The sequence below is a fragment of the Syngnathus floridae genome, chromosome 7, assembly GCF_059516105.1.
Source record: "Syngnathus floridae isolate MCC-2025c chromosome 7, RoL_Sflo_1.0, whole genome shotgun sequence".
Classification (NCBI taxonomy): Eukaryota; Metazoa; Chordata; class Actinopteri; order Syngnathiformes; family Syngnathidae; genus Syngnathus; species Syngnathus floridae.
Window position 1 is genome coordinate 7,814,787 of NC_142419.1, and position 27,966 is coordinate 7,842,752.

General features: G+C 38.9%; 2 protein-coding genes and 1 long non-coding RNA gene across 7 annotated transcripts; 1 reads left to right on the forward strand and 2 right to left on the reverse strand.

Annotated features, from left to right (window-relative positions):
- Positions 1–21: 21 nt before the first annotated feature.
- LOC148395003 (sodium channel regulatory subunit beta-4-like) lies at positions 22–11,218 on the reverse strand. Its single transcript, XM_088380715.1, has 5 exons — positions 11,015–11,218; positions 5,882–6,057; positions 5,581–5,800; positions 5,115–5,244; positions 22–4,573 (listed from the first exon to the last, which is right to left on the reverse strand). The coding sequence occupies exons 1-5, from the start codon at positions 11,073–11,075 to the stop codon at positions 4,480–4,482; spliced, it is 681 nt and encodes a 226-aa protein (XP_088236841.1). The 5' UTR covers positions 11,076–11,218; the 3' UTR covers positions 22–4,479.
- LOC148395004 (uncharacterized) lies at positions 10,215–21,321 on the forward strand. Of its 3 annotated transcripts, none has more exons than XR_015859420.1 (3): positions 10,215–10,271; positions 19,304–19,430; positions 20,723–21,321. It is a non-coding gene; the product is annotated as an uncharacterized LOC148395004 (long non-coding RNA). The 3 variants fall into 3 exon arrangements; XR_015859418.1 differs by lacking the exon at positions 10,215–10,271 and adding an exon at positions 14,589–14,897; XR_015859419.1 differs by lacking the exon at positions 10,215–10,271 and adding an exon at positions 15,159–18,008.
- On the reverse strand, positions 16,925–26,943 carry scn2b (sodium channel, voltage-gated, type II, beta). Of its 3 annotated transcripts, none has more exons than XR_015859417.1 (6): positions 26,689–26,943; positions 22,270–22,430; positions 21,978–22,194; positions 20,652–20,844; positions 20,431–20,497; positions 16,925–19,834 (listed from the first exon to the last, which is right to left on the reverse strand). XR_015859417.1 is itself a non-coding variant. In XM_088380717.1 (4 exons), the coding sequence occupies exons 1-4, from the start codon at positions 26,765–26,767 to the stop codon at positions 20,648–20,650; spliced, it is 654 nt and encodes a 217-aa protein (XP_088236843.1). In that variant the 5' UTR covers positions 26,768–26,943. The 3 variants fall into 3 exon arrangements, 1 of the variants encoding a protein (XP_088236843.1); XR_015859416.1 differs by having other exon boundaries at positions 16,925–19,837; XM_088380717.1 differs by lacking the exons at positions 16,925–19,834; positions 20,431–20,497 and having other exon boundaries at positions 20,648–20,844.
- Between the last annotated feature and the right edge of the window lie 1,023 nt (positions 26,944–27,966).

Genomic DNA, 27,966 nt, shown 5'->3' on the forward strand with positions numbered 1-27,966 from the left:
TCACAAACAGACACTGGCTCATTGGAGTTCTCTAGCAATTACAATACTTTTATTTACATTTACATTATATTTCCTTAACAAGTCAGGTGCATAGTCATGAGGTGAGCATGATTACAGAGAGATAAACAGGCTGACATTCAGAGGAACATTAATCCAGGAAATCTGGGGTTGCATGTGTTGGTGATGACATCGTACGTATAGTATGAATATTCAATACACAGTATACTTTGAAGTACAAACAATTGCTGCAACACTTAAGAATGGTGCATTTTGTGTTCAAACAGTATGACGAGCAATCTTTGATCGCATCATATCGATTTTTTTTCCTCGATTATATATTTTTTCGGATTCCTGTTGAAGTGCATTGATCTTTGTATTTAAATGGAATGTGGGAGCAGACTTGGCAGTGTGAGGAAGTACATGGCGAGTGTTACATATCTGTAGTAGTTGTTAGAGTAATAATTGGATGCACATTTAAATTGTGGTAGTGTAATATTTGGGCAGACATGAGACTCCTGGACTGGCAGTATGAGCTCCAGCTGCTGTGGCAGTTTAAACAATTTACTCTAAAACATGGTAGTCAATCCTCATTTTTCTACTAAATTGTCTTGCCCTAATAATTACACTATTCAATGGCACGGCTTCTGCCCATAGCTGTCAATTTGAAGTGATTTTATCCATATATCTTTGTGGTCCCTTCCCCTAATAACCTTACAATTGAGTACAAATGTTGAAAAAGTTGGAGGCACAGACATGTGACAATAAACAATCTGACAAAAAGAGCCAGAAAAGTAATTCCTACGTATGCAGGACTACGTAAAATGCATTTTATACACTTGTATTATAGCCAAGTGTGCCGAATATATTGTGAAAACTACTATTTGCCTAATACAATATGTTGTTTCCATTACGTACACATTTAATTGATGAACTAATTGGGTTGAGACAACAGGCATGTCATACCAACTTGACTAGATGGATATAAGTATTATATTTTTAGTACTGCAGCAATGGTTGTACACGGTCAGCTGATGATGATTCATCTAATTTTTTTTTGCAGGAAGATGAAAGAGGTAAAGGGGCAAAGACATTACAACATAATCATGTTTCCACATATGACATTCAGTATGACTTTTTGGTAGACATAAACATTGGCCGTCTAGCAGTGATAAATTGTGATAATTGTTTTCTCTTTATTACATCTAAATAGAATATTTTATACAGCTAGAAAGTCTGTTTCCCTTTTAAATGAAGCCCCATTTGTATGGGGCATACATTTGTGGGATGAGCAGCACAACAGAGAATGTGCAGTGCACCCATATAAAATATTGCGAGAACTTTAATGAGGTCACAACTGGCAACCAAATATGTTTTTTTTTTTTTCAAATAAACAAAAATGTATGCAACAAACAGACTTAATAGTTTTGTGCATGTTACATTTGAGGTATGACAACTATTCAACTCCATCATACTGCCTCTTTTGGGATTTTTGTTTGCTTGACACATGACTTTCATATGTCACCAATTATTTCACACACAAAACATAACTTTAATTCTAAAACCTGCTACAACTGTTACTTTATTTTGTGAGAAACTGTCATGGTGAAGAAAATTATTTACTAAATCAGACTTTTGTTGACTGTATGAACTGTAGATTCCAAACTAGTAAATGGTTAAGTTTATAATATAATCTGTATTCTTATTGCGAGTATAGTGTAAATGATGGGTCAGTAATTATTGTAGATGTGCTGCTAAAGTATTTCAAAATACATGACATATATTCCCCTTATACTCAAATATGGAGTTAGTCTTGGATTTTGCAGCTTCAACAGCTTCCACTCTACAATATATATATATATTTTTTTTCTGGTCGAAGTTGGAAAATAAGAAACTATTCATATTTGGTAAACTGAAGAATTGAGACTCAGGGAGGCATAATTGCATGAATTATGCTCCAATTGTTCCGTAACATCGATGTAACTTGGAAGAATTCTAGGCTTTGTGATAGTATTGCATTTTGACATTCTCAGCTAGATACATTCGGTGAGACAAAGTTGTTACTGTTAGAATAAGGCAATGTCTTCTTTAAGTTGATTACATTACGTATTAGATATTCATGGCACTATCTGTAACTAACCATATTCATTGTAGGGCTGTATTTACTCAAGTAACGGGGGAGACTATTATAGCACTGTATATTCTATAGAGTCGGAAGATCAAATATTAAATCAATATTATGGGATTCATGTCCAATGGGATTAATGTCCAATATAAATGCTGTATATATTCAATGCATTGACCCACTGAGGCACTTTCCCACAGGGCCAATAATTGACAGGCCTTGTGTTCCGACACATTTCTAAAGTGCCTTTAACATATTATTGCATAACAGTTTCTGTATTATTGCTTCCATTGAAAATAAGATGGAAAATACTTAACATAAATAAGACAGCAGCCTACTGGCCTGAGTGAAAAACTGGGACAATAAAACAAATGCATGGCTGTCGACAGAAAACTAACTGAAATTCGACAAATTTAATTTTCAGATTTTTTTTGTTTTCTAATTATTTTGTAATAAAATAACAATGGACACAAGTTGATTTGTGCATCCACTCCGTACAGTGGTAAAGTGCTCGTTTGTGTGCAAGGTCTGTGCACTATAGTGCATCGCTCGCTCATATGTTAATACTTGAATACGAAGTGTGTGTGTGTGTGTGTGTGTGTGTGTGTGTGTGTGTGTGTGTGTGTGTGTGTGTGTGTGTGTTTGAATGTGTAGCACTCAGCTGTCCTATCTATCCCAGGTATGTGTGAGGGTGCATGGCAGGTCGCCTGTGCCAACTTCTCAAATAACCTCTGGTAGAGTTGCATAGAGGGCACAACGTGGAGTGGCTGATAGGAGAATGGCACTAATCCACTTATTTTGGAATACAGTTATGTAAATTATGTTTTTGTTAAAAAAAACAACGAAATTATATGTCCATGTCCTTATGAGTCTGGATAGATGTTCTGCATTAGTTTACTATGAAGAAATATGAGAGCAACATTGACCAGAAAAATGTGTACTGATGAGGGAAAAAGTAATGTTTTGAGAAATTTTCAATGAGAATTAAACCTTGCTAGACAGTACCAAAACAAAGCCATAACATTTCTAGAATGAAGTTAGAATTTTGAAAGATACAGTTGTAAAGTTACAATGAATGAAGAATGCATCTATGAAAAAGATACAACTTTATGTGAATAAAGTTAAATATCAGTGTGGCCCTTACTCTTTTGTAATCAAATTGTTAGTTTGCTTCTTGCCTCAGTTGACAGTATATGAAGGGTTATTTGCAACCTCCTGAATTCACACAAATGTTCCTCCTGTGCTGTAGACAAGTACTTGTACGGAGTGTTCTAAAATGCAAACATGCTAAAAAAATAAAATAAAATAAATAACTCTATCGCCAATGCAGAAGCAGCATTCATTTCATTCTCTTTAGGGAGCTGGGTATTTTGGGATTGTCTCGGATGATGGTTAGAGTTTAACACTTTCACGCCTCAAAAATTTATTTGCTGTGAGTTAATCCTCCTGTTAACAGGGGGAGAAGAAGCAGAGCAGGCACCTATGTTTGACAATCTAAAGTGAAAAAACATAACAAAATAAAATAACTAAGAAGAACTGGATCATTCGTTTGCCTTAGGTGCAACATTGGTGTGTCTAGATCATTTTTGGTGGTACTGAAGCACCCCTAAAACAAATCCAAGCATCCCGAAAATTTGAGAGTTGCTGTCTTTTCTCATTTTCCATCATGGATTGGGTTCAGGATCACATATGTGAGCTGTAGTCTATCACAGCTGAGTTTGGGTGAGCGGTGGGGTACCCAACTGTGTCATCACCAGTCGGTCACAAGACAGCAGACCAGCAAACCACTCGCAACTCAATCTAGATTATTCAACTAACTAGTCTTGCCTGTCTTTGGAATGTGGGAGTTTGTAACGAAAATACCCATGCAAGTGTGGTAAACATGCAAACTCTTCACTGAGAGGTCTGAGTCTCAAATCAAACGCAGAACCTTTGACTGTGACCAGTCGCACTGTGCTGCTCAGTACATTCATTATTCAAATGAAACGCAAGTTTAAGACGTACCTCTCAGCTGTTTTGCAGTTCTTCAATTTGGCGTGAGCATCTTTTCCTCTGGTTCATATTAGCTCAAGACTAGTCAGGAAGAAGATACATTATACTGATCGAGTTCAATACATGGAGTATAGGAAACTACCCACAGCTGCAGAATTTGATGATACAGACGGCAAACACTGCAACAAATGCGCTGCCATGTAGACAAGCGTGACCCAGCCTTCTGCAGACATTTTAAAAATTCAAGCAATGATTTAAATATAAATTTGCATGGTGTACTATTTAGCAACAAGATAAGACAGTTCATTCATTGATAGTGTACATTTCTTGTAACATATATACAACCATACTCTGTGTTTTTTTGCTCATGCCTTTGGTGTTCCTTTGTTGTCAGCTTTGGCTCCTGTAAGTCCGTTTTCGGTATTGTCGTTCCCTGAGGCGTTAACCAGGCACTCTTTACTACAAGGCGATGGAGAAAAGAAAGATTAGCACACAGATGCAGCAGTAGCAACAATGAAAACCATAATTATTTCTGATCTACTTGAATACCATTGCCATACTAAAGAAAAACTATATAAATTTGTTGACTGCTGAAAATAACAGTGGTGACAGTTCCACTTTGCAAACACCATGCATGTTGATGATGAGTATTATGAAGATGAGTTTCATTTACCGTATTTTCCACACTATAAGGCGCACCGGATTATAAAGCGCACCTTCAATGAATGGCCCATTTTAAAACTTTGTCCATATATAAGGCGGACCGGATTATAAGGCGCACCTTCAATGAATGGCCCATTTTAGAACTTTGTCCATATATAAGATATATACATTTGGCTGGGGGGCCGGACTTTGGACACGCCTGCTGTAGTGGCTCAATATTGGTCCATATATGAGGCGCAGCTGATTATAAGGCGCACAGTCGGATTTTGAGAAAATTTGAGATTTCTAGGTGTGCTTTATAGTGCGGAAAATACGGTACTATCTCTAAATAACTTACTTCTTTTCATCATCCTTCAGCAGGAATTGGACAACCAAGGCCTTTATCACCATAACAATGATAACTAATCCAATGACTCCGCCCAACACAGAGACAATGATGACAGTTAAAGTATTGTCAACCTCCCTCACTGAAAGTGTAGACAAAGAGACATTGAATGAGAGATAGTAAACAAAAAATAAAATAAATCAACAATACATGATAGGATATGTCAATACAGTAATCCCTCGTTTATCGCGGATAATTGGTTCCAAAACGGCGAACACGCGAAAACGGACTTCTAAAGGAACGTAAACGAACATTTGGAGCAATACTAAACTGTCCTAAAGGTTAGACACGTTTCTTCAATTTAGAAGTTTTATTTTGACTTTTAAATGTTTTTTTATTTGAAAAAATAAATCCGCGATATAGTGAAGCCGCGATAAACGAAACGCGAAGTAGCGAGGGATCACTGTATAGTGCATACTTTGATCCACCACATAGAGGGTGTAGGTAGCGCTGTGATTGCGGTCTTTCTCTTTGGGGTTTTTTGCAAAACAGATATACTCTCCCTCATCTTCAAAGGTGATATTCCACAGCAGGACAGAAATATTGTGGCCCTTTGGAGCGCCTACAAACTCTATTCGCGGGTGTTTTACTTTCACTCTGGCCTCCGCACCTTCGCTGGGAACTATCCCATCGCATAACTACACAAACACACAAGGAAACATGCCTCGGTTATGACAATAAAGGTTTCATCAATGTGCTGATGCTTGCGAGGTCCGTACTTTTTCCTTAGAGCCATTGTTGTTATAATGCCAGCTGAAGTAGAGCTTGTGAATGCCAATGCAGGAGGAGTAGGTGCATGGGAGCAACACAGTGGAGCCGTTCATTGCCTCAATTGATGACACCTTTCCTGTTGACACCTCCAGTCCACGAACGTGCGGCAGATCTGAATAAAAGACTGTGGAAGTGGGACGCACAAAAGAAATAGAGTGTATTGTAAGAGATAAACAAGTGGGCTGCGGGAAGTCATTCAATTTCACTACAGTGGTCCAAATAATATACATCTCTCTGGATAGATATTTAGAAACAACATTTTTGAGGCTGATTTTAAAAATGTCTACACCATTTTTAGCACATCATGTTTTTGAGGTGTTTTATTTTTGTTTTTCAGATTGACAAATAAAAGCTTGCATAATGTGGATTTTACCATGCGCTGTAGTTAGGACGTCTAATTAAACAAACCAACAAATAAATAAATAAATAAATAAATAAATAAATAAATAAATAAATAAATAGGGTTTATATTTGTGCACTGTATTCAGAAGTGTCTCCGAAGACTTTACCTGATGTATTTGGAACCAATGAGAATGACTAATGATACATAGAAATTAATGGAATTAATTTAGCAGGAGCCATGTAAAATTATTAAGGTTGTTCATCTTGCATTTGTGCATGGTCCAACGTTCAATGACAACTACAGTAATGCTCACATTATTACTCTGGCATCTGTCTCCACCACGGGTGTCAAACTCAAGGCCTGGGGGCCAGATACGACACGCCACATTATTTTATGTGGCCCGCGAAGACAAATTGTGCATCAAATTCGTGTGTCATCACTAGAATTGCAAATTGTCTTCACTTTTAATAATATATATATATATATATATATATATATATATATATATATATATATATATATATATATATATATATATATTCAATATTTGACCAGTTTTTACCCGTCTGATTTGAAAACGAGTTATTTGTCAGTTTGTTTTGTAGCTTTTACTGTATATATTATGAGGTGCTCATACATTTATTTGGGTTGACAGTCATAATGGCCCTTCGAAAGAAGCTATGACTACAATGCGGCCTGTGAAAAAAGTGAGTTTGACACCCCTGGTCTACACTTAAGTCCTATTTATAAACACTGTCCTTTCTACCCTGACCATCACGGGATCACATTGCGCAAACTGGGATCAACACATTCACTTGACTTTACACCTGTAAATTGGTGTTTCACAGCTGATGAGTAGTTATTTTCTTTCTTCCAATTCCAACAACAAAAGTAAGACTGTAGAACTGTCTTTTTTTTTTTACAGTTTAAAGGGCAAAATCAGCTACCTTTCCAATACTTTGTTGTTCCTAAATTGTTATTTGTATAAAAACTAAAGAGTTTCCTGTCACATCATGTGTCAACTCATGTCTTTGTAGTTGTTGTCTGGTTCTAATTCTGCCTCCTGATCTTACCCTTTCATCTTGACTTCTACTAGTGGATATTTTTATCTCCTGTCTGCATTCAAGTTGACTCGCCTTCAATAGCAATGTGAGCTGTTCGAGTCCACCTTATTCTTTTTTTCTTTCTGGCTCTTGTCTCCTCTAATGGACTTTTACTTAGCTTTGAACTCTGGTCACTTTACGCTGGTGCGTCTTATTGTTCAAAGAACGCATTGAGCACGGATGTTAGAGCAAGATAGTGAAAATGATACTGCAAGGTGGTCTACTTGTATTTTTAGATGACATAAATGTGTTATCAATGACCACTCAAGGATTTGAAACGTTTCCATGATGGAAAGGCTTTAAATGGCTGGGCTAGCATTTCCATCCATCCGTTTTCTATAGTGCTTGTCTTCACTACAGGGTCATGGGTGAGCCTATCACAGCAGTTTTTGGGTGAGAGGTGGGGTATGCCCTGGCCTGCTCACTGGTCACAATTTAGATAATTCTGAGTCTTGAAAGAACCTAACTTGCATTTTTGGAGTTACATTTTACGGTTTCTCCCAATTAGTTTTATTATGATTTATACAGCACAATCCTGTTGTTATTTATCAAAAACAAAACAAATGTGTGATGATTTTAAAGGTTCAAACGGTATTTCACTTCATTTGAATGGGGACTCTCTTTGGTTCACGAATAAACTTACTAATTAAATTTTAGTCGCGGAACATGTCAAACTTGTACGTCAACGTACTGCTTTAAAAAATGACCCAGTGTCTTGCAACAGATTGTTAGATGTCAGCAGTTCCACTGTCGCATTATAAAGTCATTGCTTAGAAAATGCATTTACAATACATGCAACACTAAAGTGAGCGGCATGACAATTATTGTTACTGATAATGCATTTGTGCTCGGTGATCTCACAGTCTCCCTGTGATTTCACAGTTTCTTATCATTATGAACCTTGCATTCAGTGCACATGTATGTATATTTGTGCTATATTAGCATCCCTGCCATAAACAAAACCGTAATATCTAAATCACCTCAGATAATGGAACAAAATGCAACTGCTATTATGTAGTGTCCTTGGCTGACAGTCAAGGTGATGTGTTTTATTTAAGTAGGCCACACATTAAAGGGTTAATGTATTTCTGAGCAAACCCACAGAGAACCAACCGAGGACACAATTACCACACAAGAGAGTGGGGTGAGGGAGTGCTGCTGGGAAGAACAGAAATGACAGGGGGAGAATGGTCGCAGAGGAAGAGAATAAAGTGCAGAGACGGGTGAGAGACGGATGGAGGGCGTCACCAGGAAGTAAGAGAGAGATGGACAGGAAATGTTAACGGAAATGTTCTTTCCAAGGTGACTGAATGACAGCAGAGCTGAAAATGACAGCAGTAGTGACGCGACTCAATAAAAACAACTACACTGGTGCATGTGTGTGTTAACTGATACAGCGTGCGTAAGATGACTCCGGCAAACACATGCATCAATTTACGACAACTTTTGACAAGTTGCATTTACAAGCTATTGACACTTGATAGTGACCAAAACATGTTAAAACATGTGGTTGTATTATAAAGTGCATCAGGAAACAATTAGCTTAGTCAATTTTTTTTAAAAAACCTTTGTTTACAGCCATGATATGTCTCTAAGAATAATGATGGCTATTGAAGTTGACTAAAACAGTTATAAGTATTTAGTTTGACAATGAAAATGTAGCTAAACTAAAAACTAATTCCCTTACACTTATTCAGATTGTTTTGTCAAATAGAACGTCCATAATACTGATGAGTGATAATAGTGCGTAATTTTGGTAAAATATATCGATTTGATGGAACAGCGGTTACATGGCTTGAAAGCCATTTTATATCACGACTGAAGAGAGAGCAAGAGAGACATAAAAATGTGTGTGTGTGTGTGTGTGTGTGTGGGGGGGGGGGCTCCTTACTGATACATTAAATAATGTAATGTTTGGAAGGGGAAAGGGTGCAAATGAGATGATGGCTTGCAGGAGTGCTCCTCCATAGAGATGGGGAATTCATCATGACAACTTTACAGTCACAGACTTGTCAGGACTTTGACAAGTACTAACTCATTAAATTGATTTTGAAATTTGTTTTAAAATAACTTAGACATCACACAAACTAAGTGGAAGCTTTATGTATTGACACAAACCCTAACCCACACCACAATTCCTCAAAAAATGAAGGGTTGCGTTGATTTACCATACTTGCTGGTGCTTTAGATAATTTCCCATTTAGGAGGACCCTTTATTTCTCAAATGGTTGCGTACGGGTAGAGCAAGAAATGTTGATGATGAGAGAGTCAACACAAACGCAAGGTGGGGTGTTGCTGCTGTGTGCTAGCGCAGATGATAAATAAAATTGTCTCCACAAATAATGTCCAGTCACTCCTGCATGAAAGACGAGAGCTTGCCCTTAAGTCAGATGTTTCTGACAGCCCTGGAGCTAGAACACAGAGGTCCTTTGTAGCTTGACCACGTCCGGAGCCTGGGGCCACTAATAGCTAAAATAAGATGTAGTTATCCGAAGTAGTAGTGAGGTCTGTTTGTGGCACATTATGGAAATTGAGTTGGTTAAGTTGCCGCACTGCTGTCAGACCATACTGATGTGTCAAATGTTTTTTTTTCCAAGTGGCCATTTGCAAATAAAACCAATTTTTTTTTTATATTTATTAAAACTGTCAATGTGTCCTGACAAGAAGACATTAGTTAAATGATTTGTGACAATATCAGCCCTCTTTAGCCCCATCTTCCAATTTGTAAAAAAACACAGCATCTGAGGAAAAACAACCAATCAAAGACACATCCCCAGTGATTGGCCAAATCCAGAGACAAAACAAGGATGAACAGGAGTTGCCTTCAGAGGGGAAGCTCGGCCCACAGAGATACAGAATCGGCATGGAATTAACAACATAACTGCTTGACAGGTAAGTTTTTTCATTTCAGATTTTTGATTGATTGTAAATTCCCCCCCAAATGAAACTTCAAACCGATAACAATAGATTTTATAGCAACACTCCAACACTGAATAAGTTGTGCTAACATCGGCTTGTTTTCAGGGCAGTTCAGGCCTGCTACACATATTAAGATAAATGGGCTGGTTTTGTCCTGATTTTACCCTTTAACCCTTTATGTCTCATATCCTATAAAAAGGTCCAGTTGTCTGAGGTATGTAAAGAGTCGATTTGTACCTAAAATAGGGTCCAAAAAACCTTGGGGCAGACAATTTGAAATATTAAACGTGTTCAATGTCGATGACTAAAAATGCTCGTGTGCTGGGAAAGCCAACTTCTGTCAAGTCATCACTGCGTGAATTGTGTTGTGGAATGGAAGCGATCCTGTCCGTTTCTGCAACTCACCCAAATCATCTTAATTGTGATTACTGATCAGCCTAAAAATTATAACGTTCTGGACCGTGATAATAAGTACACCTCACATGTGTTGCACCAGAAGGTGTAGGAGGTGAATCCTATAAGGGTGATGTGAGTAAGACCTAATGTTAGGACTTGGAGGTATGGATTTACTGTGTTGGCATTGAGCCACCCACCTTGCATGAAATTAGTCTGACACAGAGTAAGTAAAGAATGCTGCAAGTCAGAAAAAATATACTTGACCACCAACACACAAAAAGGTGCAAAACACGAATTGAAGGGATAGAAGTCTCACTCACCTAGCAGCAGTGCAAGTAGAAGACCTGGCACACTCCAGCTGGTGCTGTCCAATGACGCCATGACAACTTATTTTGTCCGAATCCTTGTGTTTTTCACCAATTCTGAATGTTGTCCTTGTTCTGTTACAGTTGAGTTACGAAACCAAAATGTGGCTATTAGTCCCTCCCTTTCCCCCTTTCCTGTCCCAGCAAGGAAGGAGTTCTGCCTTGGCTGGAAAATTTGTCCCCCCACCCCCTGTTTGTGTCCCCGTCTTCCCACTCTCACTCCCTCTCTCTCTCTCTCTCTCTCTCTCTCTCTCTCTGTCTCTCTCTCACTCTCTCAGCAGTCTCAGTAGTGATCCAGCAAGCAAATAAAAAAAAAGCCAGCGCAGAAGCTATTTGGCGATGTGCTGTGGTGTCAGATAGCCTTCAACACTCTGGCAGCAGCAGGATCCGTCAGGGAAGCGCATCAGCCAGCAAGCCACACAGAGGGGAGACGTAGGATGGATGGAATATGAGAGAAAAAGGAACAGAAAGGGATGCTGGTGCAAAGCAGCCAGGCAGAGAAGCAGAAAGCAAACGTCTCCCCGACTGGCGAAGATAGAAATGAGTGCGGAACGTACTGCAGAGGGAGAGAGAGGGAGAGAGGAGAGGGAGGGGAAGCTTGGAATGCGTGTTGGAGTGGTGAAGGTGATCACACACACATATGTATGGTAGTTCAGGACAATTTGACTGAGTCAGCCTTACTTTACAAGAGTTGAAGATAGGATGAGTGCTTTGCTTCAGTCACGCCACATGATCAGCACTCAATGTTTTCTTTGCTGCATCCTCTCAACCTGTCTCACTTTCATGCGTCGTTTACTTCATGCCCCCTTCCTGCTATCTTGTACTGGCATCATCTGACTTTGTTTACTGGCAAGACAGACATCTTGATCTGGGTGAATATCAAGGTTCACCTGGACAGGCTAAAGTAGAACTTAATAATTGCAATGGAGAAAATAATTGGATATACCGTATGAGTAACTTAAAGTTAAAGTCCCAATGATTGTCACACACACATCTGGGTGTGGTGAAATTTGTCCTCTGCATTTAACCCATCCCCGTGTGATTTTGATCCATCCCCTGGGGGAGAGGGGAGCAGTGAGCAGCGCCGCGCTCGGGAATCATTTGGTGATCTAACCCCCCAATTAGTCAATAGTCTTTGGTACGACCCGGCCGGGGTTTGAACCCACAACCTTCCAGTCTCAGGGCGGACACTCTACCAGTAGGCCACTGAGCTGGCCACTTGATGTGGACCACAGCCAAGTGATTACTGTAAAAGACATCCCAAGTGTTCAGCTTGTTGGTTCTGGGCCCCAGTTGTTCCCATTTCATGTGTTTTTTCATGTGTTTAAGTGTGAGAAATAAAAAAAACAATAAGAAAAAAACACACTGATTGAACTTTCAAGAAGTGATAGTGTGAATAAAACTATTGAAATACAACTTATTGAATGTCAACTTCCTTTTTATAAGCTCAGGTATTCTTCTATTTATCAGTATTCTTTACATGTAGTGAGACAAATGGAATTTGTAATTCTAGATATTACATCAGTGGCTAAGTGCTTCTTGTATTAATCTCACCCATCCACATATAGTGCCTTGCATGTGCATTAAAATCAGAGAGACGGGAAATGGAAGAGTTTGCGATATTTATTGAACCGGGAATGTGGTCATTTGATGTTGCATGTGGTGATGCGTTAGCTATTCCCAGAATTGTTACTCTGACAAATTAACCTTGTTGCCCTACATTGCCTCTGCCTGACCCTGAAAAGGATAAGTGGCAGAACAAGGCTAAACGGATTGACAATTTAACCTGATAGAACTTTTCAAAATGGCATTCTTCAGGCTTCCGATTTGGTCAAATACACTTAAGTTCAGGGTTAATGGCACTACCAGTTGCTTTGGTATGACTTTTCCAATCTGCACATTAACTGGACAGACCTACAGTGCATATAGCATACAGATTACCTGAGTCCAGTTTCCCAAAATTTTGACTCCAGCCACATACTGTCTGACAGCAAAGAAAAAATGTCACGAAAAATGTCAAATGAAATGATGAACTAAAAAAAAACAAAAGTGAGCATTATTCTATTGTCAGGATTGCAAGAGGTGGATACCCAGGTTAACTGTGTTAGTTGTCGTAAATTCTGCAAATAATTTTTGGTCTAACTTTGGTCTTTCACAGATTGGCCGTTGATAATCACTCAATCACTTGTTCTTGGTAATCATCAAATCATTATATTATTAATCCGTAAACCTCGTGAAGCTTTAAATCGAGTAAATCGAGCTGCAGAGGTTACATGCGTTGTCTGAGAGGAACCTACTTGAACCCATCAATTGAGTCCTTCACCAAGATTACACAATACAAAGAGACCTTCCATAAATCTCATGTAAACCACTGACACAACTCTGCAGTGGCCGTGAGGAAATACGGTCCACACCCTCAATGTGCAGAGCGACCTCCTCCAATAGATTCATCACTTCCTGGCTTAACGACCTACAAGGTTGTCATCAACATCAGAGCCAAAGACTTAAACATTCATAGCAGGGAGATGGGATTTAAGGATAAGGGATATTGGCTAGCCACTATAATCATCTTGTGAGCCAGCACACTGACTCGTTAAAAATTTGACAAGCACAGTAGCTCCTCTTTAACACCACACATAGGCCAAAGATGGGGTGCAACATTCCTGCGCCCTGTGCTGGATGATGTCACAACCCAGCTAGAGATAATGCACACATTTCTTCCGTTATTTTAGTTATTGTAAATTAAACAACAAAATACCTTCCGGGCAAGTTTTAGTGGTTAGCACACTCGGCTCTGGACCTGTGTGAACAGTGGAGAAGAGGATTCAAGCCCTATTTTGGCTGAACCACACAGAACACCATTATTGCATTAGTACATTTTATTAAGTTGTCATAAAAGTCAAACATCCACACACCAGTGTGGATCATACGCTAAACCTGTATAGAGGCAAGTCACTAGCCATTGAATTTACACATACTGTAAGTCTTTGCATGTGCACTGTAATATCTAGTGGCAGTGGCATATGTGCACACATACCTTGTCCTGGTGACCTTGGAACGTTTGCAAGGCGGTGCACGAGAGGACATTACACTGATGAGAGGAGGGGAGAGGAGAATATTAGTGAGCTGTGGGAGAAAAGAATGGTGGGAGGGAAGGAGAAATTTGCGGAAAGGCAGAAAAGGTCTGAGGGGAGTAGATGTGACAGGAGGCAAAAGGGAGTAACATGAGAGGGAGGGAGGGTGTGGAGGATTTCTTTCTGGGACGGCCGAGGCACTGAAATGCTGCAGTGAAGCCACATGGCTAAGATCACTGCCACGCATGCACACACAGCGGACACACTCGCACACACAGAAGGTCGTAACCTTTCCTCTACCATACCAACATCATCTTCCTGGATGGGACCCCCCCCCCCCCCCCCCTTTACACACACCCTACACCCCGCCACCACACACACATACACACACACACACACACACACAAACACACGCACGCACACACACACCGTCTGATTAACCTTCCTATCACCCAACGTTTCGGCCCGCTCCATCCTCTCCTTTCCCTCCCTCCCTCTCCCCCTTTCATCCTCTCTCTTTGCAGCAGCCGGTGAGTGAGCACATTTCAGAGAACATCCTGAGTGGCCCTGTCTCAGGCTCATCTTCAGATGTGTCCCCATCCGAGCATCATCTCTCTATTTTACTCTTCTCACCATGACTCTTTTTTACCCTTGTCTTGGGTTCACCATCTCAACTGTGTTGTCTTTCTGTGGTTTCCACGTCTTCTTTAATCGCGCTGGCCGTCCCATCTGACATTTGGTCTGGAACAAGATAAAATACGAAGGTGAGTCTAGTTTAAAATTGAGAGGCACGCACGCATTTGGATTCAAAGTTATTTCTAAGTTGCAAACTATATATATCAAATGTGTGACAAATATGTGTACAGAGATTTTTTTCTTTGCGCAGACTTTGTGTAGTTGGCCTTAAAATGAAGGTCAGTCGTTTGAAAATATTTGTGTTCAGAAATTGATGAATTAATATGGGCACATTATATAAATGTTCTAAATTTCAAGTTGTTTCAAATGCTTTCGGAGATTTTTTGGAATTATCGGTGTTTAGCAAGTTTGTTAGAGTTCTGATAATCTTGGCTGGGCCCCTCCTGAGTGCATGTTCTTTCCCCCCATGCTTGTGTGTTCTCTCCAGCTCCTTCAACTTTCTCTCACATACCCTAAAATACATTTTGAATGTAATTTTTGTTAATTCAAGACTCTAAATTGTGTAGATTTGAGTGTGAACGGTTGTTTGTCATTTGACCGATGAGTGACTGCCAATTTGTGTCCGTCGAGCAGAGATAGACGCTGTGAGCTAAATGAGGACAGATGCTGTAGAATATCATAAATGAATGTCATCCTTCACAATGGTGTGTAAGCTTTTCTTTCTTCAAAATTGTCTGATAATATCAGTGATGTATTTTTTATTTTTTTTTCAAATCCCACCCAAAAACAATGGCTTATAATTTTACTTATTATCAACAGAACTTTTGACTGTTTCAACACTTCACTGCATTTTTTCCATTTCGGATACAATTCATTAAAAATATTCGCTTTTGACTGTAAATTTAGTCAGGGTAGGAAAAATGTCTTGACTTTGGCTGAAACATTTTTAAAGTATTCATGATTTACGTAGTTTATACACACACAGATGTTAAGTTTATCCTTTTAAATATATGCTGTAGTTTTCAGGGGCACTTGAATTGTTTTTTTTCCTTCTGTCCTTCAGCGCTTCTATGTGCATATGACATATAGTACCGCATATGGAAAAAGCCAATCTCATGTGACTGACATCAAATATGGCACTCAGTGCATCTACAATGAGAACAAAAAAATAATACAGTTTGTTTCACACTGAAGTCAGGAAGATTTGGCAGAGAAAGTGATGAAAACAGAAAAAAAACCGCATATGTGCAAAAATGCAAAGTAATGCAGGTTTTCCCAGCTGACCTCTGAATGCAGCTTAGCTCAGCTGGGCTTTGATTCTCGTGGCTTAGATGCATTGCAGCACAGAAGATGCACATTAAGTCCCAAACTTTGTCTTATTTATATTTTACAATAATATGTTTTCTCCTTTATCAACCTATGCAATGTGTGGATGAAAGAGGCCCAAATTTAAGTCATCGTCAGACAATATTAGGCTATATAAGACTAAATGGAGCGCTTTGAAAGAAGATGCAGTGCAGTTTTATCAAACCATAATGCAGCTCTGAAGGGATTTTAGAGCACCACTTTCTCACAGCCATATAAATATTAAATTTCTCTGAGTTTGTCTACGTTATGCTGTTTATTTATTTTTATTTAAATATATTTTAACAATCTATGACAGCTACTAGTTGTCATAATCACGTCTGTGCAAAACACTCCAAGAAGCAGAATTGTATTACACTTTATACACCCAACAGTATTGTCTTTCGCTTCTAATCAGTCTGTTTTAGCATGTGACCAAGCCATACTGCTAAGCCAATGTCTAGCTTGGATTTCATTACCATGACAATGGCAATGCGCTAGAACTTTGCAACTGGTGAGTCTTTTCTACCTCTCCTCATTTTGACTTGTTAATTGTTCTTCTACAAATTGCAACGGTATTTCCAACCATAAAGTGTGAAATGAAATGATTAAGTAGATTTTCTACTAGATACCTTGTTCTCAAAATGTGGAAATGACCAATTACATTTTTTTTTCCAAATTACAATATCACCATTCATGTGTCTGCTGCATGCGCCATGTGTAATTCAGCAGTTTTAACTCAAATAATATCCTTTCATTAAAGCCATTAAAAATGTATCTGTAAGATAAAGAAATCTTTACATCAGACAAATATGATGAAATATTTTATTGGTGACTTTTTTCAACATTCACGGTGCTTAAATTAAGGATACATCCTTAGCATACAATCACCATGCCATGTTCTGATTACAAATCTACACGTTCCAGTAAACAATTTACGTAACTTTTTATATGCTTTTCCCCTTTATATCTTGTTTTACATGCTCTCAAATATAATATGATATAAAAAGTGGTTCTCAACTGTTGATACTCTGGTAACCGCATGTTTCTATCACTGCAAAGTCCCGACCCACTTTAATAAGTTAAGATGAATGAAGCATATTTTTTTGTTTAAAAGTCTAAGAGTATTTTATTTGTTCAAATTCAATTTCAAATGAGTTTGACGTAGTATCGGCATGGGATATTGTTAACAGAAACCCGTTAACCAAATAGCTGCACTGTAATTGTTTTCAAAGTAGGGAGTAAGTAGACACACATGAGCAACATTTTCTGACAATTATCCAAATTGTATGTTCTATCTTGATATACCTCAGTACTGTTCTGTAACATATCAGCGAACAAATACAAGCCATTTTTCCCTCAAATGTGACCCTCCCGAAATGGATTGCCGACACACTTTTGGGCCCCGACCCACCAGTTGAGAATCACTGATGTAAAATATGTGATAATGTGCAAAATAGTGACCTGACCTTTGAGGCAGGAAATAAAAGAAAGTCTTTTAAAAACAAACACACACAGACACACACACAGACACACACACAGACACACACACACACACACACACACACACACACACACACACACACACACACACACACACACACACACGCACACACACACACACACACACACACACACACACACACACACACACAGACAAAGACTTTTGCTTTGCTGCATTTGGAATGTAAATCCTTATAAAAGACAATTCTGGTTGGACTTCATTTGGATCTATGCTTCTAAACCACACTTTCATATTCATCTTTGACCTACAGAAAATTATATGAAACATCTAGGCAGCATTTTTTCTTTTTAAAAACAAGTTCCTTTTATCCCAATAAAAGAAGCGCAATATGAAGAAAGGTGCCCAATTGCTACACAGTGTAAACGATTAGGTAAGCATGCTCAGGTGAAATCATGTTTGTCTCTTGGTCTGACATAACTTATACATTGGTACATGTTGAAATGTGTTAACTAACATGCAATAAGTCTACTACAGTGTCCATGCTTTAATATAATGACGTGGTTATAATGCAAAACTAAACAAAACAAAGTCTGGCATCTGTTTAACTTCTGAGATTGGATACATTACAATTAACAATGTTTTTGAGCTTGTTACGTCCTACTCTGATGTGATGATTTACTCACTATTACAAGCTGAACATGTGTCTGAAGTAGCAATTTCCTTAAATCACAGAAGCATGAATGCAATGGTATAACCAGCACAATATGAGAGTACATTTGTATCTGATGCAAAGGTAAAATCAGAGAACGTGCACTAGAACAACAAAAACATAAACTTGTGCATTCATCACAACAGGCATTTAGTAACCTCCCTTGAAAACAAATAAAACTTTGACCCAATAAAAAAGTGACTGTGTCTGGAGATAAACATCAAGGAAAAACAAACTGCTATGAATATTCTGAGAAACATTTTGCAAAGTCAGTGATGCATTTAGTCTTCATTATCGTAAAAACCAACTACGACTACATCCTGTCCAAATGTATACTGTGCATGTATTTAAAGACACGGGGCTCTATTTTCATAGACAAGTGCAAGTGCGCTCGGCATAAAAAGTGGCACATTTTGATGTTTCTGCTGGGGCAATTAAGTTTAGAATTTGGCAGATTGCGCTTAATTTTGGCGGACTTAGGGTGTTTTCTATTACACGGCCCCTGGCAGCTAAAAACACCTGCGCTGAATTTAACGGAAAATACGAGGAGCCACTTTGATTAAATGGGAATCAAGTCAGCGGTTGCTCACTGCCACAAAGGTGCAATCGCTCTTCTCTACGAAAATGTCAAAAGGACAAAAACTCCACCAGTGTGCACAGTGAGACCACTGTGATGCGCTATTAGTATAAGCTTCTTATTTTACACATTTCATTAGTCAATTATTTATTTTATATATTCTAATTTGGTTATGCTTGATGCAATAAAATTGCTTTTGGTTCAGTGCTTTAGAATTAATTATTAATTAATAATGCCATTAAGAATTTGACAGCATTGTATTCAAATACATTATATCGACACAAGATAGGTGTCACACACAAGGCGTCACAATATCAGCACTTTTGATGAATATTTTGAGCATGAGCAGTGTGTTATACCATAATCGGAACATTTAGAAATAGAAAAACAAAGAAACCAATTGAAACAAATATTAATGATCTATTTTCCAACATTACAGATCCGCAACTGAAGGAGGAAAGAACCGCTTGTGGGTCATAAAAACGTGACAGCCCTGGCCTTCACCCTATCAAACACCTGGAATGGAGATTTTGCAACATCAGGGAACTCAAACATCTCATAGAAAGGTATATTTATGCAAAACACAGAGGCAGAAAAATCCATATTTCCTTTCCGATATCTCAATACTTTGGTCCATACAGTACAACATTGTAGGAAACAATTTTTTTTTGTAGTTTCTTTTTACCTGTGAGGTCATATCTTACAGCTGTAACCTGTCGTAGTTGCTCAATAACAATTTTATTCCTTTGATAGATTGACATTAATAACATAGCAGTAGTTAAGCTATGAGTAGATATAATTGCTGTCTGTAAAGAGACAAACGCACATCTCTCGCTCTTTCTTAAAGACACACGTTAAAAACACACTCTTGTCCACCGAAACACACAAACATGCAGAGGGAACAGATGCACTTGGTGGTCAATGATTCAGTCAGTGTGGTTCTTACGGACAGAAGAAAGATGAAGCATATCTTCTGAAAGAAAACAGAAGACAAACTTTAAAATTCTCTTCAAAACAAGCATGTACAGATGCAGTGAATTATCTCCATGTATATCGAAACTCCCCCAAATTTAAACCCTGGAAAAAGTGTTACTTTCAAAGAATAAATACAAATGTGAGGTAGACAGTCACACAACTAAACTAAGTGTAATGTTGGGTGTTATCCAATTAAAAAAAAAAAACCCACCAGAAGCATCTGGATATAATGTATAAAGTCTATACGTATAATCCACATTGTTATAGTAAATGTTTTGATGACACTTCTGGTGTGAATATAACATTATCTTCTTATACTATGTTTAAGAGTAACTTAGGAGAAAGCAAAACCTAAAGAATCCCAGAATCTCTACAAAAGATAAAGTTTGTATAATGTACTGGGGCATATTAAAAAAGAAAACATTTAAACGTAGTAAATGTATGTGTAGAGCTTTTCCTAAAATTTTCCAAATCTTTCATTCATAAATAGTCAATTAACTCAGTTAAACAATGGAAAAACATTCCTGCCAATACATTATCACATCTTGTGTTTTCAATGACAAAAGCAATCGGTAGGGAAAAGGAGTTTACCAGTGGAGATGCTGGGTTGACAGCTCTGCGGGCTACTAGTTTGTTCTGGCGGCCCATTTAAGGTTGTCTGTAAATGTCAGAAGATAGATGTACATGGAGGTAAGAGTTTGCTCAAAGAGGATGTGACGTGTGGGTGTATTTTTAAAATACATAAAACGACATGGATGGTGTTCCGCAAGCACTGCTGGTGAAAGTTTGAATTTAAATTTGTGATTTCTTACTTTGTTCCTTCCTCTGTGGCACCTTCAGCCTCTAATTTCCCCTCCTCCTCCATCTTCTCTTCTGAGGTCAGATCCTGTTTGAGATGATGACGGAGAAATTTCACAACCACCATTGAAAGGATAAGGAGAGCAAGTGCTCCGCCCACTGATGCACCAATGGCAACGGCAATTGTTGAGTCTCTCGGTGGGGGAACTGTGGGAAGCAAAGAAGCGAGTTAAGTATGTCTTTTCGACAAGAGATGCAGTGGTGGCTAAGAGCTCTACAAGGCTGATTAAACAGAGTGGAGAGAAAGTGCTGCAGAGTGAGCCTGGCTAGTGTGTAAGTGGGAGAAAGATGCTGAGAGACTAAGTTCAACCTCTCGTCGGCCATTAATAAATAAAAAGCTGAGTCAGGAGCACAAGATCCACAGCATCAAAGAAACATGCACATCACGTTGTGTATGGTTATTGGCATTAATGGCAAAAATTATCTTTGCTGTCCATTTAATAACCTATTAAGATTTCAACAACTATTCGTTTGCAGCTCCCCACTCAAGTTGACACAAACAGATCCAAAGTAGCTCACTTTTTTAAAAAAACACAAAAAAGTGAAGTTTAGCTCCAAGGGCTATATTTTGTGCCATATTAGCACAAGGTGCAGTCTAACTGTGTGTATGGGTGGATTTTTTTTGGGGGGGGGGGGGGGGGGGGGGCGTAGTTAGAAATGGGCATTTGCACTACTATGGAAATGAACACAGCCAATTTGATTCCTGGTCAATCGAAGCGGCTCCTCTGATTTGCTGCCAATTCAGCAAAGGTGAGGTGGCCACATGGCGTAAGGGCCACATGGCGGAAGCATAACAGACTCGCTTGGTGCAGTTGGTGTGCAAAGTTCATTTATAAGGAATTGCTCCACTTTTGTATGACGTAAAATTGGCCGCTGTAAAGATGGCCGATGTAAAGATAGCACTTGCCTTCAATAAATTCATTTTTAATAGAAGAGGGTTTTGTAAACACTATTGCCATATTTATGAATGAAATATGATGACATCCATCACACACATCTGAACTCATAAATCTTGTTACACCAGCTGCGCCACAACTTAGACCTACTTTTAGTTGGTTTAGATCTAGTCTACTTTCTGTCACCAAATTGTTAGTTATCGGGAGTTGGACCAGAGGCGTGTAATAGAAAATGTCCTGGGTGCACCAAAAGTCCCAAAAAGAGGTGAACTAGACATGCTCAGCATGAAAATGATGTTTTTATCCTGAATACATGCACAACTATCTATGAAAATAGAGCCCTTCGACTGTCAGTTTCTCCATGAGGTAAGGTTAGTATCTTACGTTCAGTAAAAACCTTAAGTCTTATGACCCCATGTCCGTGTATGCGGTCCGGAGGATTTATCACATAACAGTTGTAAATCCCTTCATCTTCCTCCTGGACGTCTAATAGGGTGATTGACAGGTCATTTTTTTCCAGGTTTCCTGCAAACAGCACCCTTTCTCCAAACCGCTCTGGAAGCAAAGCCACCATTCCTTTCTTCCGGTAGTATGCCATAAACTAAGGAAACAGACAAACTATTTAGTTAATGTTGTTTTGAAACGCGCACTATTCATATTTAGCTATCTTTCTTACCATTTGTTCCGTATCATTGATTGATTCATGGTAGGTCCAGTTCATGACAAACTTGTTTGTGTCTATTTTATAACAGGATGTGAATGTGCATGGGATTTTGATATCCGACCCATTCATCACGTTGATTTTACTGGTCACAATAACGTCCATGCTTGAACAACCTGAAAGATAACAAAAACATTTCATTACTTGTAGCACATTAGTATGGGATCGCATTTGTGCAACAGCTACATTTGATTTAACATTCTCAATGTCAGAAGTGTTGGGAAAAACAGAAACAAGACAAACTCTTGGATGTCCTCCATTGCTGTCCGTTGTGTAATGTGTTGTCCACTGTTGGTTTTGATGGCAGGTTCCATTGTATTGCACTCATTTGACATCACACTATTTACATAGTTTATGAAAGAAACAAGTGTGATCTGATACAATTCCAAATAATAGTATCGTTATCTGAACTAAACTGTACCACATGATACAGCATTTAATTAATAGTTACACACTGTATCTTACACACCGTAGACAACCTCTCAAACTGACTGAATGAATGAGACTATTTCTTTTAAATAACCCAAAATAGATATTTTGGGACAAGTGAAACAAACATGCTTACCCTGTGGTAGGCTACATGCCAGCAAAACGAACTGAAACTAGCATTATAAATTGTACTTCTACGCAGATAGATTACTGCCTGTCAAAAATGACTGGACCTATTTCTCCTTTGGAAAGGATGAAGGAGCGGTTTTGAGGTTACACAAGCAGAAAATAGCACACTTCTGACCAATGGCACCCCTCAGAGAAGAGCAACCAAACAACCTTACTGCTGAAGGCGTTTGCACACTACTGCGGTTTGGCACGTCACTGGTTTCTTTCAAAAGAAGCGATATTATAGCCTATACTAGTTGACTTGGGAAGAATGACGGGCTATACCGTAGAGTGGTTGAGGCATACGTAGACAACAAGCATGTGTACGTTAACATCGGGATTTTAAACTTATCTTTGTCACGAGCCACTTTGTACATACAGTTTTCCTCAGATGGCCGCAGTGAAAAATAAATGTGTAGTTGTGCCCCATATCACATATTACACACAAAAATGTATAGACTACTACCTTTGAAATCAGATGTTAAGGATAGAAGTTTGTTCAATTTCTGTTATTTACTGTAAAAATGGTAAAATAAAAAAAGCTCAATGTAATTTACACATTTTGGTACATATTTTAGCCTGGGTCATGGAAGTTGACAAACATGATTTGTTTTCCTGGGCCACATAAAATGATGTGGTGGGCCAAATCTGGCCCCCAAGCCTTGACTTTGACACCTGTGAGTCTTTAATTAACCTAACATTGATGTTTTTTGATCAGTCGTGGTTCTGGCATGAAAGACTCTATGGGTAGGCAGCCACACTGAATGGCACGTCGAACATGGTGATTTTTTTTTTTTTCCGGAACAAGCTCATATTGTGAGTTTATATGAGTAACAGGGATGGGACTCTGCACCATTCTCTACTGCAGTCGGGTGTTTCTGGCTGGGGTCCAATTGCTGCTGCACCACTGCCTCTCTGCAGCACGCACATGAAAACACACACAAATGCGCATCATCCAGCTAAGTAAGTTCTGTTTTGAGGCTGCACAAAATGTGCGCCTCCCCCAACACACAAACACATGCACCCACATCTTCAGAAACTGTGTTTTGTCAGCAGCTGTGAGCATGCTAAGCTAAGCATGCTATTTCAATGTCATCCCCAAATACTGACCTACAGTAACTGCTTACACAGCCAGAACCAAAATATTTACACAGCCAGACCCAACGCATTTAAGTATGCACTGCAATTAACCCACACTTTTTGCACATTCCTTTTGTTGCTACAAGATTGACACACAGGCGCTGGTGGGCAGACACACACACGCCCAAAACCCATTTACACATTTAGCAATACTGTAATGAGTGGCTATAAAGAAAAGTCTGCACATCCTTGTTGAAAATCAAGATTTTATAAAGAGAAATCAAGACCAAAATAAATTATTTCAAACCTTTTCCATCGTTGATGTGACCAATATAACCTGTAAAACTCGGTTGTTGATCCAATTAACCCCAATTAAAGTTTGGATGCTCGAGTAGGCTTTTCCAAACAATTTTATTTAGATTTTAAGTAAAAGTCAGTTTGGTGCTAACACTGACTGCTATTTGGAACTGCTCAAAATAAAATCTTTGTACATACTTATTGTTTAAATATCACAACTTAAAACATTTTAGGCTGTTGTTCATGCCGATCAATCAAAACAATGCTTTTGTCTCTTATTTATTGTCTTTGTTTGAATGTGAATGGTTAATTCTACACACAGCCACATCCCCAGATACTGATGATCTCAGGTGTTTATTTTTATTTCCCCTCGCTATTATCTTGTGCAGGTCACATTCACGGTGGAAAAGGCTTTGAAAGTTATTTGGTCTCATCTTTGATGTCACAAAAAATGGCGTTCAAACAGTGGAGTGTAGACTTTTTATATCCACTGTACAAAGGCTATCAATGAGTCAGCGGTCCTGTACGGGAAAGACGGGCCAAGACAGAGGCGCTCGCAAAGACATGAAATACTGCAGTGAGGCAGCCTCATGCATACCTCAGTCCTTTTGCCCCTCCCATCTGCCTCACTTGCCTCCGCTTCTTACCTCATACTAACTTCCAGTACCCAGAATGTTAGTCTTACGTTATCGGCCCACCCTTATTACGGCTGCATGTACATACCGCTTGGCCAGTGTATGTTACACAGTCAGGTACAGTGAAGATGAATGCACAGTACATTCAATGTAACAAGAAAGAATTCTGAATGATATGCAATGTGAATTTGTATTCAGTGTTGCTACACCATCATCTTTTGAAAATTGAAATGGATGCCACATGCTTCATTATAGGCCAGTAAAACACTGTGATTTTGATAGAAACCTATAGGATGTCGATTTTCAGCTCGGTGGCAGAGGTTAGCATGTTGGCTCACAATTCCAAGGGTTGGGGGTAAAATCTTATTTTGAACAGTATGTTCTCCCCTTGCTTATGTGGATTTTCGGCAGGTTACTCCGGCTTCTTCCCACATTCCAAAAACCTGCATGCTAATTTCATTAAATATTCCACAATTGGGATTGTGCATGTGAGTACATGTCTGTTTGTATGTGCCATGCGATTGGCTGTCATAAATCCATGAGAAATTAGACTATGACTAAAGAGCTCTTTCAAAATATGGCTGATATTAATGTCTCACCAGCCACGAACCTCACCACATGTCACTGGTACAGCAGCATTTAATTAGACCGACCAGTACACACGAATGGTGTAAACGTTAAACTCCTACTGTTCATTATTAACAATTGAAACATAGGCATACTGACCTTGAAGATGGGGTTAATGAAATTGAGTGGCCTGATGCTGCCCTCTAGTGACAACAATTGGTAACTGAATTTTCAGACCAGCTGTTTAGTAGCGCATACAAATGGATAGAAAAGTAAACAAGATCTACATTGAGCTAACAGAGAAAGTAAAATATTTGCTGAAATATTTGATTATCTCAGGAAACAAAGCTGTTGATGTACCTATTACACCACAAGCATCCCCACATAATTAATGATGTTGTCATGGAGACACGAAAGGGTGTGGCACACCACTTGAAGAAAAACATCACTGACTAAACAAAATCTAGTCCTGTATAGTAGACAATTGACCATCTGATCACTTTGCTCAATTTGGGGCATCCAATTTTAAATGTGATCACTTGCAACTGGCCTACTCTTGTTTTGAATAAAGGGCCCTTTTTGTACATGAACATTAATATGTGTATCATCTATTGCTTTGAATATGCAAGATTTGTTTGAATGGGGATCTTCAGGAACAGATTCTCAATAATTCAAGAAGTATAAATAGCAGTAAATGGACTTTTTGAGGTGTTGTATAGCCTGGAAAGCTGTTAAAGGCTTCATTTATAAAGACAAGAGGGCAGCTTGTATCTTGACGACTATATAGTGTACATTCACAGTGGTAGACAGCATCATCAGATAATGTGATATGTGGCTTTAATAGTAGGTTCATTTTTATAGGCCATAGGCATTCCATCCACACTATAGTTATGAGATTGTGGATTTTAGGTATAAGTGGATTGGTAGGTATCAAAGGGTAATTCGGGCACCAGAGAACCCTGTAGGCTCCATTATTGGTTTCATGGGGTATAGCGTAAAGGGAGCGACATGAGTTTTTCTATTTGGCCTTAGAAATAAGAAAAAAAAAATGGCGAAGACATCTGTTTATGAAAGATGTTGAGCGACATCATTTATTATTGCAACTCATAAACACGTCAAATTAATAAAGTGACAAGATGCAACAATGTGGTTGTTTCAGTGAAACCTTCCTGTCAATGTAATGCAGCGTGCTTCTTACCGGAGACCGAGAGCATCACCATCACCGACAACAGCAGTAGCCGAACGTCAGATCTTTCTTCCAGCGCACTGAGACACATGACCGTCGCTTAGGGAAACACGCACGTTTTTACACCTTTGGAAAAAAAATATATGAATACAAAAGGATCAAAATATATACATATGATTTAGAGTGAATAAAAAGGTTAAAACAGCATATGTTTAGAGGCAGGACATGGCTGGCAGTGTCTTTAGCCTTATAACGGTTGGTCTCATGGTTGCCTGGATGTTTGCAACAGAGGCGGGGGGGTGCAAGCTGATTCCCAAGAAATTAAATGAATCACTGCCCATTATTATTATTATTATTATTATTATTATTATTATTATTATTATTATTATAAAAATGATATTTCCTAAGCCACATGATAAATTAATATCAATATTTAAAAAATGAAGATACAACCACAATGACCAGTTTAGTAGTCTGCTGCTATACATGTGGAATCAGATGAGTTTTAAATGATGCTGTATGTGTGCACCTAGAAAAGCGTTGTTCATACTGGCAATGAATAGAAGGTATACAATTACAAACACAATAGTAACGGAAAAGACACCTGCTGGTAATTGCTTGTAAGAAATGAAGTAGTCGTGCGCACCAAACAAATAATTAACCCATCCCACTCCATCTCCTCATTCCTATCTGCAATGGATGGAAAATGCAGAAATACCTTACTCATCTGTGTTTTGACGGACTATGAGTGGGCTAAAAGGCTGTCAGCAGACCGCAGTAATTCAACAGGTAATAAAATGACACCAAATACGGAGGAGCCTGTGTCATTCACCAGTTCGAACACACCTACTAGGTAAACACAGGGGTGGAGCTACGTGGTGGCCAGCATTGGGCCGTGTTTACCCCTTGGCCACCCAGGGGAATTTGAGATTTTTCTGCCAATTTCACATGGGTGCAGTATGCTTACATCCCGTGATGGTCTGCAACAGGTTATTCATATTAGCATCCGTATCTGGGGCTGTTGTTTCAAATGTAGGCCGAGGTAACCTATATCCTGTTTCTCCTGGTACTCCAGCTGTCTTCCATATAAACATATTTTTCAGGTTAATAGATTAATGTGAATGGTTGTTTGTCTGCATACGCTCTGCAACGGGTTGGGGACCAGTACAGTGTGTACCCTGCCTCTCATCCATGGTCAGCTGGAAGAGGCTTCAGCTCATCCACAACCCTCGTGATGACATGCGCTACAAAAAAAAGGTGGAATGATAGTGGATAAACAGGTACTGTATT

Excerpts from the sequence above, each read along its gene's own strand:
- LOC148395003 (XM_088380715.1), bottom strand. The coding sequence starts at position 11,075 with ATGGCGTCATTGGACAGCACCAGCTGGAGTGTGCCAGGTCTTCTACTT. Across the intron at positions 5,801-5,881 it reads ACAATGGCTCTAAGGAAAAA|TTATGCGATGGGATAGTTCC; the intron begins GTACGGACCTCG and ends GTGTTTGTGTAG. Across the intron at positions 4,574-5,114 it reads CTGAAGGATGATGAAAAGAA|TAAAGAGTGCCTGGTTAACG; the intron begins GTAAGTTATTTA and ends ATCGCCTTGTAG.
- scn2b (XM_088380717.1), bottom strand. The coding sequence starts at position 26,767 with ATGTGTCTCAGTGCGCTGGAAGAAAGATCTGACGTTCGGCTACTGCTG. Across the intron at positions 22,195-22,269 it reads TCAATGATACGGAACAAATG|TTTATGGCATACTACCGGAA; the intron begins GTAAGAAAGATA and ends CTGTTTCCTTAG. Across the intron at positions 20,845-21,977 it reads ACTTAAGGTTTTTACTGAAC|TTCCCCCACCGAGAGACTCA; the intron begins GTAAGATACTAA and ends TGCTTCCCACAG.